The 14402-nt window shown below is 36.9% G+C and overlaps 1 protein-coding gene across 1 annotated transcript; it reads left to right on the forward strand.

Moving 5' to 3' along the window:
* Window positions 1–1870: 1870 nt before the first annotated feature.
* On the forward strand, window positions 1871–14055 carry LOC129359608 (L-threonine ammonia-lyase). The gene is made up of 11 exons (XM_055029356.1): window positions 1871–2065; window positions 5708–6029; window positions 6619–6735; window positions 6815–7056; window positions 8009–8174; window positions 9107–9206; window positions 9885–9960; window positions 10127–10252; window positions 10364–10531; window positions 10615–10672; window positions 12352–14055. Exons 1-11 carry the CDS (start codon window positions 1950–1952, stop codon window positions 12448–12450), a joined length of 1590 nt encoding a protein of 529 aa, XP_054885331.1. The 5' UTR covers window positions 1871–1949; the 3' UTR covers window positions 12451–14055.
* The last annotated feature ends 347 nt before the right edge of the window (window positions 14056–14402 follow it).

Genomic DNA, 14402 nt, shown 5'->3' on the forward strand with positions numbered 1-14402 from the left:
TATTTAGCCAGCAAGTAAAATATTTATTTAGCTTACGAACTGAATATTTAGCGCCACACTAAATATTTAGCTAAGAGCTCGCTGAATATTTAGTTAGCTTTGAGCTGAATTTATTTATCTAAAACTCAAGATTTTAAATCCATTTAGAGATAGTTGCTGCTTTTAGTTTAGTTTAAGCCTTTTTTATGAATTATCTGTGAATGTTACAAGCTTCCTTTGATTTTGAAGCGATAATAATACAGTTTTACAGTGTAAGTGCTGTGAAGTGATCAAAAATATATGGATACTCTAATCCTGACTGGAGCTTTATAGAGAGATCTCTATAGGCTGGAAAGTTACCTGTAAGTTAGTTTTTATCATATTTCAAGTGTACAGTGAAATTTGCACTAAAAAGTAGGCTTAAAATATTGGTAAGATTTTGTGTTTTTGCAGTGTTTATTCAGTGAGCGGAAACCTTTTCCCTGTCAAACTGAACCTTTTGACGGCGAAATGATTTTGCAATTTGGTCTCTGAAAACAGACCAAGCGCTTAAAAAAAGGAATCATCTTTTTTCTATAATGCATTTGTCAGGAGGAGAACCAAAACCTATGATGAAAAAGGAAAAATTCTTGCTGCAAATGGTTAAAAGTTCAGAAACTTAGTGAGCCAACAGAACGCCTAAGCCAGGTTGTTTTTAATTTAGTTTATTCGTGCCATCCTTCCTTTCACATATCCTACATTTCGGGAACACTCATGTTACCTTCAGGAGCTCTTTCCAGTAATTCTTGGCATCTACAGTTGCTGCTAAATACAGATTTGAGGATCACATTGGACACCTGATCAGAGTTAAACAGGATCTGAACCTCCTGCTGTGACTCAGCTAGAGCCACTTTCATCTATTTTATTCTGTCCTGGTTACACTGCAAAATCCCAAAATCTTACCAACTAATTTAGGTCTAGTTTCTTGAATAAAATCCTAATTTGCAAGTAACTTTTCATCAATAAATATCAGGTTGGTGGACGCAAATAACTCATTATTATTGATGAAAAAATGCTAGTTCCACCAGTAGATTATTTAACTTAGAACAAGACATTTTCCCCATGTTTTACACTGCAAAAACACAATATCTTGCCAAGTGTCTTTGGTCCAATTTCTACTGAAAATATCTTACTAAACTTGTAATAAGACAAATTAACTTGCAGGTAACTTTTCAGCAAGATATAGGAATTAATGAAAAAGTATTATTTCCACTGGAATATAAATATACTGTATATTTCTGAAAAGCTACTTCTAAGTTAATTCTGCATTTTTTCAATGTACTAAGATATTTACACAAAAAACTGGACCAACAATACTTGGCATGTAAAATAAAAATAGCACAACACGGTTGTATTATTTAACAGGATATTGTTAGGTAACAATTCCCATGTTACAGGTGAAACCATCTGCTAGTAGAACTAGGAATTATTAAGTTAAAACAAATTCCTATCTTGATAAAAAGTTAGTCTGTGAATTTTTAAGTGTACTAAGATATTTTCACTAGAAACTAGACCAAAAAAACTAAGTAAGATTTTCTGTTTTTGCAATAAACTTAACTCTGTGTTATTAAACTGATATTAACTCTTTCTCTCCCATGCAGTCAATCAAGAAACTGCATGGGAGGGAAAAAGATTTTCCCCCTGAAATCTTTTTCATTCTCACTCCATGGTTGTTTCTTGTGTGTAGCTTTCAGTTCACCTGCCTCCAGATAAACCCTAATTCTCCATCTATCTCCTTAGACCGTCTGATTAGCACCGCGTCACAGAAAGGGGAAGTAATCCGCGCCCAGGAATAGAGCCACAGCAGAGACTCTCCACAGCCGCCATGTGTCTGCAGGTAATCCGCTCTTAAATACCTCCGGGGCAGGCAGCTTGGGTCGGGCAGAAGCTCCAGTCAGTGTCCTGTTATCCCTCGGACAGGCAGCAGCAGGATGAACTTTGCGGCCCAGTTATTCTACTCCAGCTACCTGAACGAGAGGCTGGAGCGTTTGTTTTCACCGAGGCCTGCAATTAAAGACAGCGAGGAGAATGACCCGTTCTGGGAGAGGTGGGACGTAGCAACCAGTAGAGACCCTGACCCCTGACCCCTGACCCGCTCCAAGATAGCAACCAATTTACCAACTGCAACGTTAGCTGCTTTTCCATTACAAATGCGCGCAAATCTTTGGAGCTGCGTTTTTATCGGCCATAAAATTAACAAGTTCAAGTTTTATTAAAACAAAAAACGTTTGTTTTTTGCTAACACAAGGTGGTTTGTCAGCCATACAAAACATTTTTTGCGTCAAATTAGTCACGTGATCAATAACTGGATGTTACTACTGGCAAAAACTACGAAGAAAATAAGGGTTAGGATTTTAAAAAAGTGTTCACTTCTTCCTATTCCTTTTTAAACAGAAAAGTTGTGGTAAACTAATAATTTTGTTCTTGATTATGAATAGGCATGTTTTGCTCTGTCCCACTGATTGCTTCTCCTGTTGTCTGTTTTATCTGTTTCAAACAAAAGTGAAAAAATAAAGAAGATGGCAGGAAATGGTCGGAGGATGATGTTTTTCCTTTCACTAGAGCTCTCATGGCAAGGCACAGTTCATAAAAAGTTGTGTGTCCCTTGGGCTTGTTGAATCCCTTGCTCTTCTGTAAAATCTGCGACTATAATTTTCCCAAAACGCTCCAAAATAAAAGAGGTTCGTCGCCTCCTCTCATGGCTGACTGATTATGAGCGCTAGCGCCACGACTAAATTATGAATACATCTCCTGGAGCTGTTTACGACCATCACTGCTATAATTTTTAATTATTTATTGCGTGAACAAGCTTATCCACTTGAGATTTAAATATTATTTCTTATTTAATGGAAACACAGCAATTGCAACATTATGTTTGTTTGTTTTTTTTTCCACCGTTACCAGAATATCATCAAATATTTGCTCACATTTGTATGGAAACGCGATTATTGGTCCTCTCTCATGTTTACCTTCGCTGTTGGTCCATCCAGTTCCCAGAAAACTCTCTTCCTCTGTTTGGTTTCCTGTTCATTTTGATTGTTTAGCCAGAAAGGCAGAAACAGAAGAAGAACCTCCTAAGAGTCATTTGGTCATACTTTTAGTTCTGCACTCATGCAGGCTAAAGCAAACCTGCCAAGAAAGTCAATTGATGCCAAACCTCAACACTGCAAAACACAGAATCTGACCAAGTATTTCTGTTGAGTTTTCAGTGCAAATATCTCACTACACTTGAAATAAGAGAAAAAGTAACTTTGTTTTAAGTAAATCCCATAACATTTATGAAAAAGTTCTAGTTTCACTGACATATTATGGCATTTTTCCTATTTTATCAGTGAAATATTAAGGTATCTTGACTTAAATCGGTTATATGTAAGATAGTGTCTTATTTCAAGTGTGCTAAGACTTTTACATGAAAAACTAGACCATAGAAATGCTTGGTACACTTCAAAAACACAAAGTCTTACTTATTTCTAGTGTAAATATCTTATTACTCTTGAAATAAGGCAAAACTAGCTTAAAGTAACTTTTCAGCAAGATATGGAGGCTTGTTTTAAGTAAATAATTTCTTAATATTGATTTAAAAAAATACTTGGCAGATAAATTAACTTATGAGAAGATATTTTTTCCATGTTATAAGTTAATTAATCTGCCGATGAACTAGTTCTTTTTCATCAAAATTAAGAACTTCTTTACTTAAAACAAATTACTTAAGTTAGTTTTGTCTTATTTCAAGTTAACTTATCAAGAAGACTTGATAAGATTTTGTGTTTATGCAGTGAACATTAAATAAAGCACCGTCAGCACTCAGGGTCTTCAGAAAAAGCTTCACCATTCATCCAAATGAACTCTTTGAAGAAGACCTGTTAAAATGATAAAAGCCAGCTGGGTTAAATGCCTCCTTGACCCGCTTTGCTTCATCCTCCGTCGTTATTTTTTGGCCCATTTGAAGCAGAATAAGCTCCTGCTTACCACTTCATCCCCTCTTCTTGTCCTTTGAAGAGGTTCTTCAAGGTTGCCATGTTTTTCTTTTCCTTCCTTTGATGCTTTTTTTATTATTATTATTATTGAACGCTGCCCTTGCAGGTGCAGCTTTTCTCTTATTCTCATTCACATTTATAAGGACACTCAGGTTTCAGTACATAACGGATAAAATGGGGCAGAGCGTGTAATGGATTCGTGAGACCAGGTGAAAGGTGAATGTGCTGCTTATAATAGACCACTGTGAAAGAAATAGAGCAGGGTGTTGTCTGCAGAGACAGATTTACCCGAGAGAGCAGCGCCACCTGGTGGCCGTCTAGCAAAATAAAACCACATCCGCTAAATCCATTTTGATTTGTTTTAGTGCCTAAGCACATTACTTAATGCATTATGGGTAATCCTTTATGTTGCAGGAGGCCTGCTCTATAAATTACACTTCAAAGTATGCTTAAAAAAAAAAAAGGTCCAAACCAGGTTTGTTTGGTGTCCTTTGATAAATGAGAGTATATATGGAGCAAAATTAGACAATTCAGATTAATTGTGTCCATTTACTAAGCTGTTATAAATCAAACTAACCTCCCTTCAGCTCTAAATTGCCACTTAATTTACATCTCCCTTAAAAGAGCAACTGAACCAACCCATACATCATAAGTAGACTTATTGATGTAATCAGTCACGGCCACTTAACGCTTGGATAGATGTGAAGGATGAATCAGTTCAGCTCAGATTTGAAGGATTTATTATTCTGTCTACACTTTTACTGAGGCCAGTCCTGTTCCTTATAACCCTGGAAATACCAGAAACTGTCATTTTAAAAGTGTTTGTTGTGATAAAAGTGCTTTGTTAAGAAGATACAAGCATCAGACTGAAGTAAATGTGTGGCCATCTTGAATGTTGTCACAGTTTAGAGATGAAATGTAAGGAAAACGTCTCATAACGTTTTCAGATAAAGGTTTTTAAGCTAGAATGAGGTCGTTTTGTTTGGTTGCATCAAAACTGCAACACTTTTTTCACATCACACGAGTCGTGATCACTTACTACAGGCGGAAAAGACAAATAGCACGACAGGAACTGCTAGGAGGAGGATGGCGTGGCGATTAATTGATTACCTTCATTCAATTTTAATAATTTTTTCTTCCTCTTGGTTTCTATTCTAAAACAAGTTACGAGCCTCAATTCTCATAGAAAAATTATTAATTGTATTCTTGTAATACTATGACTTTATTCTCATAACTGAAAAAATTATTTATAGCTTAGCTGAGTCATAGAATTGACGTGAACTCAAAGTCCAAGAAATAGATGCTGTGAAAAATGCTTGTCAAACAAAATGGCTGCCGTGGGTGTGCTGGCATCACTCTGAACTATGGAAACCCAAGGAGTGTACTAGTGGGAAATTATCCATATTTTCTAAAAATTAGATCTGGAGAATAATTTTTTTTAAAATCAATAAGATTAATTTATTGACCCACCGTGATACCACCTATTAGTAAACTGAAAGTGCTTACAATTTGGTCTTTCAGAAGCCTGAGGAACCAAAACGTTTGACCAAATCAGAGGTCTGGGGATTGTCTTTGAACAATCTTAAGATATTTAGATTTGCCAAGCTTTTGGTTACAAATTTCTAGTAGAGGTTTCATGAGTTTAGTACCTTCTGGCAAAAACATTAGCACCTGAAAGTTATTCTCTATCCTTCATTTGTGTGTTATTTCAGGGAGGAACTGCGTCTTGGCCCCAGTCTACCAGGAGGTTCCTACAAACCCGTCTGTAACGGCGCTGTGGGCCGCCGGCCGACTCTCATTGAACCGGAGCGTCTCAAGGATTTTGGTGAGGAGGAACTTCTCAATGGAGATATTAAGTACCACCAAACCAGCGTGACTGTAACCCCTGAGATGAAGCTCATGGATCCCCCCAAAACCAGAAGAGTGAGTGAGTTCAGGATCATCCCCAAACCTCCGGCTCAGTTCCTCCGATTTGAGGACATCAGCGCGGCAGCCTTCACGATCCAGTCTGCGATACAGAAGACACCTTGCACGGTACGCTAGTTGTGTGAATTTATGAGGGAAACAGAGAGTGTTGTGTATTTAACTTTTAGGGAGGCTGATTCAGTTGAAATTCTGCCAGAGAAATCCATGTCAATGGAAGAAATTTGAGACAGAGCAGAGAAGGGAGATGAGAATTGAGCAACTTGCAATGAATTACATTGGAATGAAGAGTGGGTCAAAGTTCATCTACTATGATGTAAGCAAGTGGTTTGTGGATGGTAAGTCAAAAACAAAACACTTGCCTTTTCCAGCAGCCATTGTACCGCAGTAAAACCAGCTGGCTGGGTTGCTAGGTAACATACGGAACTCTGCCGGGGTCGCTAGGTAACGGGTGCTGATTTGTGTCGTTACATTTGGAAGGTTTTTGAAGTGGCTCATTTTCCAGACACCAAAAAAAACATGAAGTTTTTGCCCAAAAACGTCTGTGTGTGTGTTTTCTTTAAGTGCTCAGTCTTTGTTTTAGAAGCAAATGGAAGAAGAAAGATGTGAATTTTCCACCGTAGGTCTCCTTTCATGACTAGTTTGAACAGAAAGCAGCAGCCAGTGAGCATTTCAGATGATGCTGCTTGTTTATGCGCAGTATTCCAGACTGTCCAAGCAGTACGGGATGGAGATCTTCCTGAAGAAGGAGCATCTTCACTACACCGGCTCTGTGAAGGAGAGAGGAGTGCTGTACCTACTCACCTCCCTCACACAGGTAAATACAAGTCCTCTTTCTGTTCAGATCATTTGTGAATCAGGGTGACAATGACAACCGTGAGTTTGTCTCCTCCCAGGAGCAGCAGAGGAAAGGAGTGATCGTGGCCACCGACTGTAACTTCTCCATGGCCGTGGCTCACCATGCGACCGAGCTGAAGATACCAGTGTTCGCCATCATGCCATCAAGCTGCTCTTCTCCACGCCTGCGTACCTACAGAGACTACGGCGCCATGGTCATCTCGTACGGCGGCACCGGCCACGACTCCCAGAACCACGCCCGCCATCTGGCCAAAGAGAACGGATACCTCTACCTGGAAGAGTCAGTCTCATTTTAAAACTTGTAATATCAGATTTCAGATATGCTGGTAAAGCAAGAGGACACGACTGAAACTATTAATCAGATTAATCGATTACTCAAATAATCGTCAACTAATTTAGTCATTGATTAATCGTTAAATGGAGTAAACAGGGTAACAAACTGCACAGCATGGTGATGGCAGCACCATACTGTGTGGTTGTTTTGATATATTCAAATATTAGCGCTGAAACGATTAATCGGATTAATTGTGATTAATTGATTACTGAAATAATCACTAATTAAATTCAAGTTTCTTTATATAGCAGCACATTTCAGCAGCAAGGCAGTTCAAAGTTCTTTACATCATAAAAATATAATACAATCAATTATGAAACAAGCATTAAACATTACATTTTGTGAAATATAATCAAAATCATCAATACACATCAAAATTAGTAATAGATTAATCATTAACTGGAGGATATGGTCTAAGAACAATACACTTAGAGCAATTATTAAGTCAAAACCGTGCAAAAAATATATGTATTTTGTACTTAGGATAAAGAAAAACAACTTTGTCTATAAATATGTTTTACCAAGAAGCTTTAGCTTCAATTGGTTCCAATTCTGTAATAAAAATAATCTCATATTAAGCAACTTTTGCTGTTCAAATATTCTAAAAAATAAAAACAAAAAAATAATCAACAGATAAATCCCAAATTTTAATAATGTTATGCAGAAATGGCTGAAATTTCTACATCCTTTGGTTCAGATATTCAACAGTTTATTAAAGGAATGCCATGCTATTGCTTATGAGGCAATAAAATTATTTTTTCTTATTTTAGAATAGAATTAAATTATTTGTTTATGTGTATTTATTGATTACTGGATCAATCATCAGAATAATTGATTACTAAAATAATCGCTAGTTGCAGCCTCACATGAGCACATCGAAGCTTTTCCTTGTTTCCAGAGATGAGAGTGCAGTGTACCTGGCAGGACTGGGAACTGTGGGAATGGAGATCTTTGACCAGGTTCCCAAAGTGGATGCAGTGGTTATTCCTGCAGCAGGACAGTATGGACTTCTGGCCAGCACCGCCGCAGCCCTCAAATACCTCAACTCCCAGATTCTTGTTATAGTAAGTACACATAAACTGCACTAAATGGTGATCATAAAGCTTCTTTTTGTGCAGCCTATGTAACATGGATTGTTCACAATGTGACAAACATTTTCTAGAAGTTACAGATTTCTTCCCAGATCCAAACATTTGGTCACATGGGCAGAAACTGTCAGGTCAAACATATTTGTGGGCCAGAAATAAAATAAAATTAAGCAAAGAAAGTAGTCAATTTTTTCCACAAAAAATGTCCCAAATTTAAAAAGGATATTTTGCACATTTGTTGTTTGCTGAACAGCAAAATATTACTAAGTATTTTTGCTTAGTTTTTAGTGCAAATACCTCAGTACACTTAAAATAGGACAATAACATTTCAGTAAGATATAGGAGCTTGTTTTAAGTCAGTAATTATTGAGTATTAATGAATGAAATTGGCAGATTATTTCACTTGTAGCAAGATGTTATAAGTGAAGTAATCTGCAAGTGGAACTAGAACTTTTTTATCAAAATTACTGACTTAAAACAAGCTCATAAAAAACTTTACTTTCAAGTTAGTTTTGTTCTATTTTTAAAATTTGTTTCCAGATTTAACTTTTACAGGTTTTTTTGATAGAAAATATGGTTTATTTTCGCAGAAGTTACCTCCAGTAACTTTTACATGTCACTTTCTGTGAACATAAACAAGAAAAAAACTAACTTTTACAAAAAGTTATTCATAATCCAAAGCTCTAAAATAGAAAAGAAAACTAATTTTCGTATTGTAAATAGTAAAGCTTTCACAGGGGCTGCAGTGGAAACATGAAATAATCAAACATCCCCAGGAGATTCTGGGTTGATCTGAACGAGAAAGTATTGTTTTCTAATCTGCCTTTGTGACTTTAACCACACCGGATATCATTATCTCTAAACACTTATGTACATTTAAATATTAAAAATTGAACTTTCTTTAACAGGGAGTTGAACCAGAAGGTTTCCCCCTGCTGCTACAATCTCTGAAAACAGACGGTCCGATCAAAAACCTGCACAGCAACCCCAATAAGAAGCTGTATGGAGGTGAGAGGCAAACAGTTCTTTGCTGATGCGCTTTGATGCAAAACCCATCAAACTTTGAAATGTCGTTCATAAAGTTACACATTCAAAAACTAACAGCATTAATTTGGGATTTTTAGCTTGTCGTGAATATTTACTGTTAAACACTTAGCAGTAAAATAGATATGTAGTTACCAAACTAAATCTTTAGCTCAAAATTAAATGCTTTTGTCAAAATAAAAAATTTAGTTAGCAAGATAAATATTTAACTTCAAACTAAATATTTCATGCATTAAACTTGATATTTGGCATTAAACGAAATATTAAGCTGGTAAGTTACATATTTACCTCCAAGCAAAACATTAATTACAAAGCTAATTATTTAGCTACAAGCTTCAAGTAAATTTGCATATTAGCTAAATATTTACCTCTAAGTTAAATGTTTAGCTTGCTCTTTAAATATTTAGTTTAAAATTTAGGTATTAAATTTTATGGTCAAAATAGTGACTTTGAAAGATAATTTTTTATTGTCTAAATATGAAATTATTTCTGATCATTTTTGACTGTGTAACTTTCCAAGCCGTTATCTATACAGGTCGTCACGCTGATGATGATGAAATCGGTTAACTTTCTGCTCACATGTTGGCAGAACATAATAAATACATTTCTTTTCTTACTAGTCGGTATTGTTTCTCTTTTCAGATTTTAACGAGCGTTCGCTTGGTGCAAATACCTTCCATCTGTCCAAGAAACTGATAAACAAAGTTATTCCTGTCAGGTACTGCAACTCCCAACAAATCCACACCATGAGACCAAAAAAACTGTTTTTTTTGAAGAAGTGAGACGAACAACGTCGTATCTCCAGAATAATCTCGCCACTGTGATCTTTAATCCGTCACTTGGTGAATTCGGTGTGTGAATTTTGATTTCTGTTTTGTTGTCAGCGAGGAAGACTCTCTGGTGGCGATGCTGCGATTTCAGGAGGTGGAGCACTCCACAGTGGACACAGTGGGAGCCATGGGACTGGCTGCCATATTGGCAGGGCAACTTCCAGAACTGAGAGGGAAAAAGTGGGTCAGATATTTGAACGTTGTCTGGTTTCAGTCTAAACTCTGAGGTTTGACCCAGTTGCCGCCCTGACAATATCACAGCTGGGTGGTAACTAGCTTCATTTACTGCAGGGTGGTTGTTGTGGTGAGCAGCGCCAACATGGAGCCGGACCTGGTGAGGCAGTGTGTGGACCGGGCCCTGGTGCTGGACGACCGGGTCAGTAAATTCTCTGTGCAGCTGGGAGAATGGCCAGGAGACATGGCCAAACTGCTGGACGTCTTGTCCAGAGAGGACGTCAGGTAAGGACAGGTTCAGACTTAATCTGTTCCCATTTTGGTGCCAGTCGTTTCTTTAACTCGGCGTGTTTTCGTTCTCCACCCAGACTGCTGGACGTCTGCCATCGCAGACACAGTGACAAGTCAGACGTCTTCAAAGCAAAGGTAGGCGGCTAATTTGTCCTTTTCTGTCCTTTTTCCTGATTTCATTAGTCATAGAGTCTTCAGTCAGAGGCTTCTTCAGAGACGCTGCAATTAGGCCAAATTTTGCTAGATGATCAATCGAAGTCATTGCGATAAACAATAATTTTGTTGTTTTGACACCATTTTCAAGTAATTTAATAGTTCAGGACACATTCTCAAAGATCAACAAACTTCAAATTCTAACAAACATTTAATACTGGAATGTTTAAAATATCCAAAATAAATAAACAAAACCAAAACAACAAATCAAATTAATTATGAAGTCCTTAAAAAAGGGGATAGTTGAGACCAAAGCTCCAGACTGAAAACTTTTATCACCCAGTTTTTGGTAAAAAAAAAGAAAGAAGAAATTATTTTAATTTGTCATGTAATTAATTCAGCATCAACTCTGAGGAAAATTGTAAAATATGAGTTAAAAAACATTTAATTTCCCAAGTATTTCAGAATTGAGTTGTGAATAATGAGGAAACATTATTATTTAACCAACCATAAAACAAAACAATCCTAACAAAATAGTTTTTTTTTTCACCAATTCGTAGAGGTTGGCAATACAGACGTGAAGTTTTATCACAGTATTTTTGTGGTGCTATTGTGATATCTAAAACTACTTATTATGTAATTGTATGACTTTCACAAATAAATGTCAAATATCGCTAAGTTTCTATCACTAAACTGCTCACAGAATCTACATTTAAATTACTTTTTATTAGTCCAACCACTGAACAAACAGTGGAGAAAGAATAAAGAAAGAATTTGAATCACTTTCTTTAAAAACTCTTGCTAAATTTACCCAAGTTTAATAAAAAATAAAAGTTGATATGAGTGCAGCAAATGTGGCTTTTCAGAAAAAGTCTGAATAAATGTGTTTTTACTGTTTCCATTACAAATGTGTGTAAAACTTTATCAATATTCCTCTATTGGCAAAAATAAAAACACTCAACATGACAATTCAGGTGTTTTGATTAAATAAGAAGTGCAATTAAAATCTTGTGAATATTTCTGTTCCTAAGTCAATATGTAGGAAGTGGTCGTCCTACCACTTCCTGTCCTTGTCTTCTTCGTGGTTCTTGCCAGTAGTAACGTCCAGTTGTTGGTCATGTGAAAAAAAAAGTGTTTCCATCACAGTTTTGTGAGTTGTTCTTTTGTTTTGTTTCCTTTGAGAGAATTTATTTTGAAAAGATAATTCATAAGAAAATTATGCTGCTGATAATTTTAAAACTCTCTCGATTTATAGGCCAAATTTTGTGAGTTTTTCAACTGCTGTTTTTAATTGCACGCAATATCACTTCAAGGGCCACAAATGGCCAGCGGGTCACACTTTGGACACCCCTAAAATAAAGTTTTAAATTCCCAGGATCTAGCCATGTTCTAAAAGGTCATGCAGGCAGATTAGCGTCGCCAGTCTCTCCACATAAAGTTCCATAACAAATCCTCACACCACATATAACACTTTTTCCTGGACTCGCTTTCTAATCTCCCTAATTCTGATTGGAAACAAGATGAAAAGTCTCTTAATCTCTGGGCTCCTCTTCGGCCCAGACTAATTATTACGTTGTTTGCCAAAAGGTGAAAGGTCTGGGCTGATTAGCAGGCGTCCCCCTAACTCTGCAACAAAGTATACGTGTTTGTTGTGTTGACAGGTGGAGTGTGTGGTGGAAACCAGGGACAAGACGCAAAGCACTCAGCTGCGCAAGACGCTGAACGAGCGCTACCCTTCGATATGCTGGCTGGACCGGTGATTGAAACAAAACGAGACAAGAGGAAATAAGGTGGAGTGTAAATAAATCTGGAAGGGATTCCCAACACATCCTTCAGTAGGACAATAACCAACCAATAACCGATCTCTGGATCTAGCGCTTATCAGAATAAAACACTCTGAATTAGCTGCAGGTTGGATGGTGTGGTTAGTTTCAAGATAATTTCCCATTATTATACAAACGCAAGAAAAGACTAAAAGTAGAGGTTCACAGATTGCAGTTTCTTTAAAAAGCCAGACCTGCATTTTGGTGGATACCAGGCTTTTCTTGTCTGAAATGTCGCTAACTGTGTGACGTCACGCTGCTCAGCTTTCCACTTGCTCCGCCATGATGGACGTCAAAACAATCAACGCGCTCCTTTGAAGCTCGTCAAAAGAACAAACATGTGATAGCTTAATATCTCTTCTATTTAGTTGATTTCACCTTAAAGGTTGCTGCACAAACAGACAAGGATAGAAACCAAACTTGTCATTTTACTACATAACTTTTAACGAGGAAAGATGCATCGCAGCCGTCAATCATAACGACTGGCAGCTGTTGACGCCTGAGTGTAACCGCAGCAAACAAATCTGCTGCAAATTACCTTTTACAAGGTAATTACATCAACGTTCATATATCAAATATTGCCTTATGGAGAAGGTGCGCGTTTAACCGTAACCATGAAGACAATACCGCAGTCATGTAGCCCAGCATGTACGGGAACAAACTGGTTAGCATTTCGTCTGTTGTACGTTTTTAAGGCTGCTCAGGTGTAAACGGTTTTTATGACATAATGATATAAATCATGAGGTGTGAATTCAGGCAAAGTGTCAGGAGGGAGGAGGAATGTGTCGGTTTCTAAGCTAGCTGTTTACAACTTTTGCAAATACCGCCGTCTGTGAACCCCAACCAGGTGTGTTACGTTCATAGAAATATAAATCAAGAACAAACTGGCAAAAATATTTTCCGTCACTCCTCTCCCTCATTTCCGACGTCCATCATGGCGCCTGGAATGATCAAGTGACGTAGTGACAAACGGTCAGGACAGCGGTTTAGACCTTTGATGAGGTATAAAGACAGTCTTCATGTGGAAATGTCGGCTGATCTCCCAAAATTAAGGACATTGGCGCAAATAAATCGGTGCGCCCCCTAAATAAAAGTTGATGTTTTCAGAGTATATATATTTTTAAGAAGCTGTACATACTTCTGTATTTATAAACCTAACCGTAGAAGAGTCCGAGAGAGACAACAAAAGCGAACAAATGTTTTTGTTTTGTTTCTGTGCAGATTTTATGAAAGGGAAAAAGGACAGAAATGCATTTGTTGTGTAATTAAGCCTGGGCTGCTTAAGAAGAGCTAAAGCTCTTAATGTCTTTAAGCAGAGGGCGATGTGAAAACCTGTGCTGCTGATGCTGCTGCTTTGAGTCGTAAAACCTGAGGTTGAGCAATGCAACTGTCCTGCTGACGAAGCTAAAATAAAATTATGGTGAACATCCAAACAATTTCAAGAAGATTCTTTGTTTGATTTTCTGATGTTTGTTTTTAAATGGTGACTGAATCTGGGTTTTTCTGACAGGTAGAAACATTAAAAAACACCCATTTACTCCATTATGAGTTACTGTAGTAAAACTGTCAGAGGTATGACACGCGTCACTTAATTTAAAAAAATATATATTAAATGCTAATTTTTTTAGCATTTGAACACTAAAGAAAAATGTATTCCTACATAAAACATTGCATTTATACAGCCATGAAAATACAATTTTGAAAATTACAAGCATAAAGGCGTTATTGAAACTTTTTCACAATATGCCTTTATTCAAGATTGATTTTATTCCTGTATTATTTATTTAACTTTATTCTCATTTAATTTCATTCTCTTAATATTGTGACTATTTTTATTTTATTTTCATCCTTTATTAGTATGACCCTAATACTAACGGTACATTTGTATA

The sequence above is a fragment of the Poeciliopsis prolifica genome, unplaced genomic scaffold (genome assembly GCF_027474105.1).
Source record: "Poeciliopsis prolifica strain line A6 unplaced genomic scaffold, Auburn_PproV2 SCAFFOLD005, whole genome shotgun sequence".
Lineage (NCBI taxonomy): Eukaryota > Metazoa > Chordata > Actinopteri > Cyprinodontiformes > Poeciliidae > Poeciliopsis > Poeciliopsis prolifica.

Excerpts from the sequence above, each read along its gene's own strand:
- LOC129359608 (XM_055029356.1), top strand. The coding sequence starts at position 1,950 with ATGAACTTTGCGGCCCAGTTATTCTACTCCAGCTACCTGAACGAGAGG. Across the intron at positions 2,066-5,707 it reads AATGACCCGTTCTGGGAGAG|GGAGGAACTGCGTCTTGGCC; the intron begins GTGGGACGTAGC and ends GTGTTATTTCAG. Across the intron at positions 6,030-6,618 it reads TACAGAAGACACCTTGCACG|TATTCCAGACTGTCCAAGCA; the intron begins GTACGCTAGTTG and ends GTTTATGCGCAG.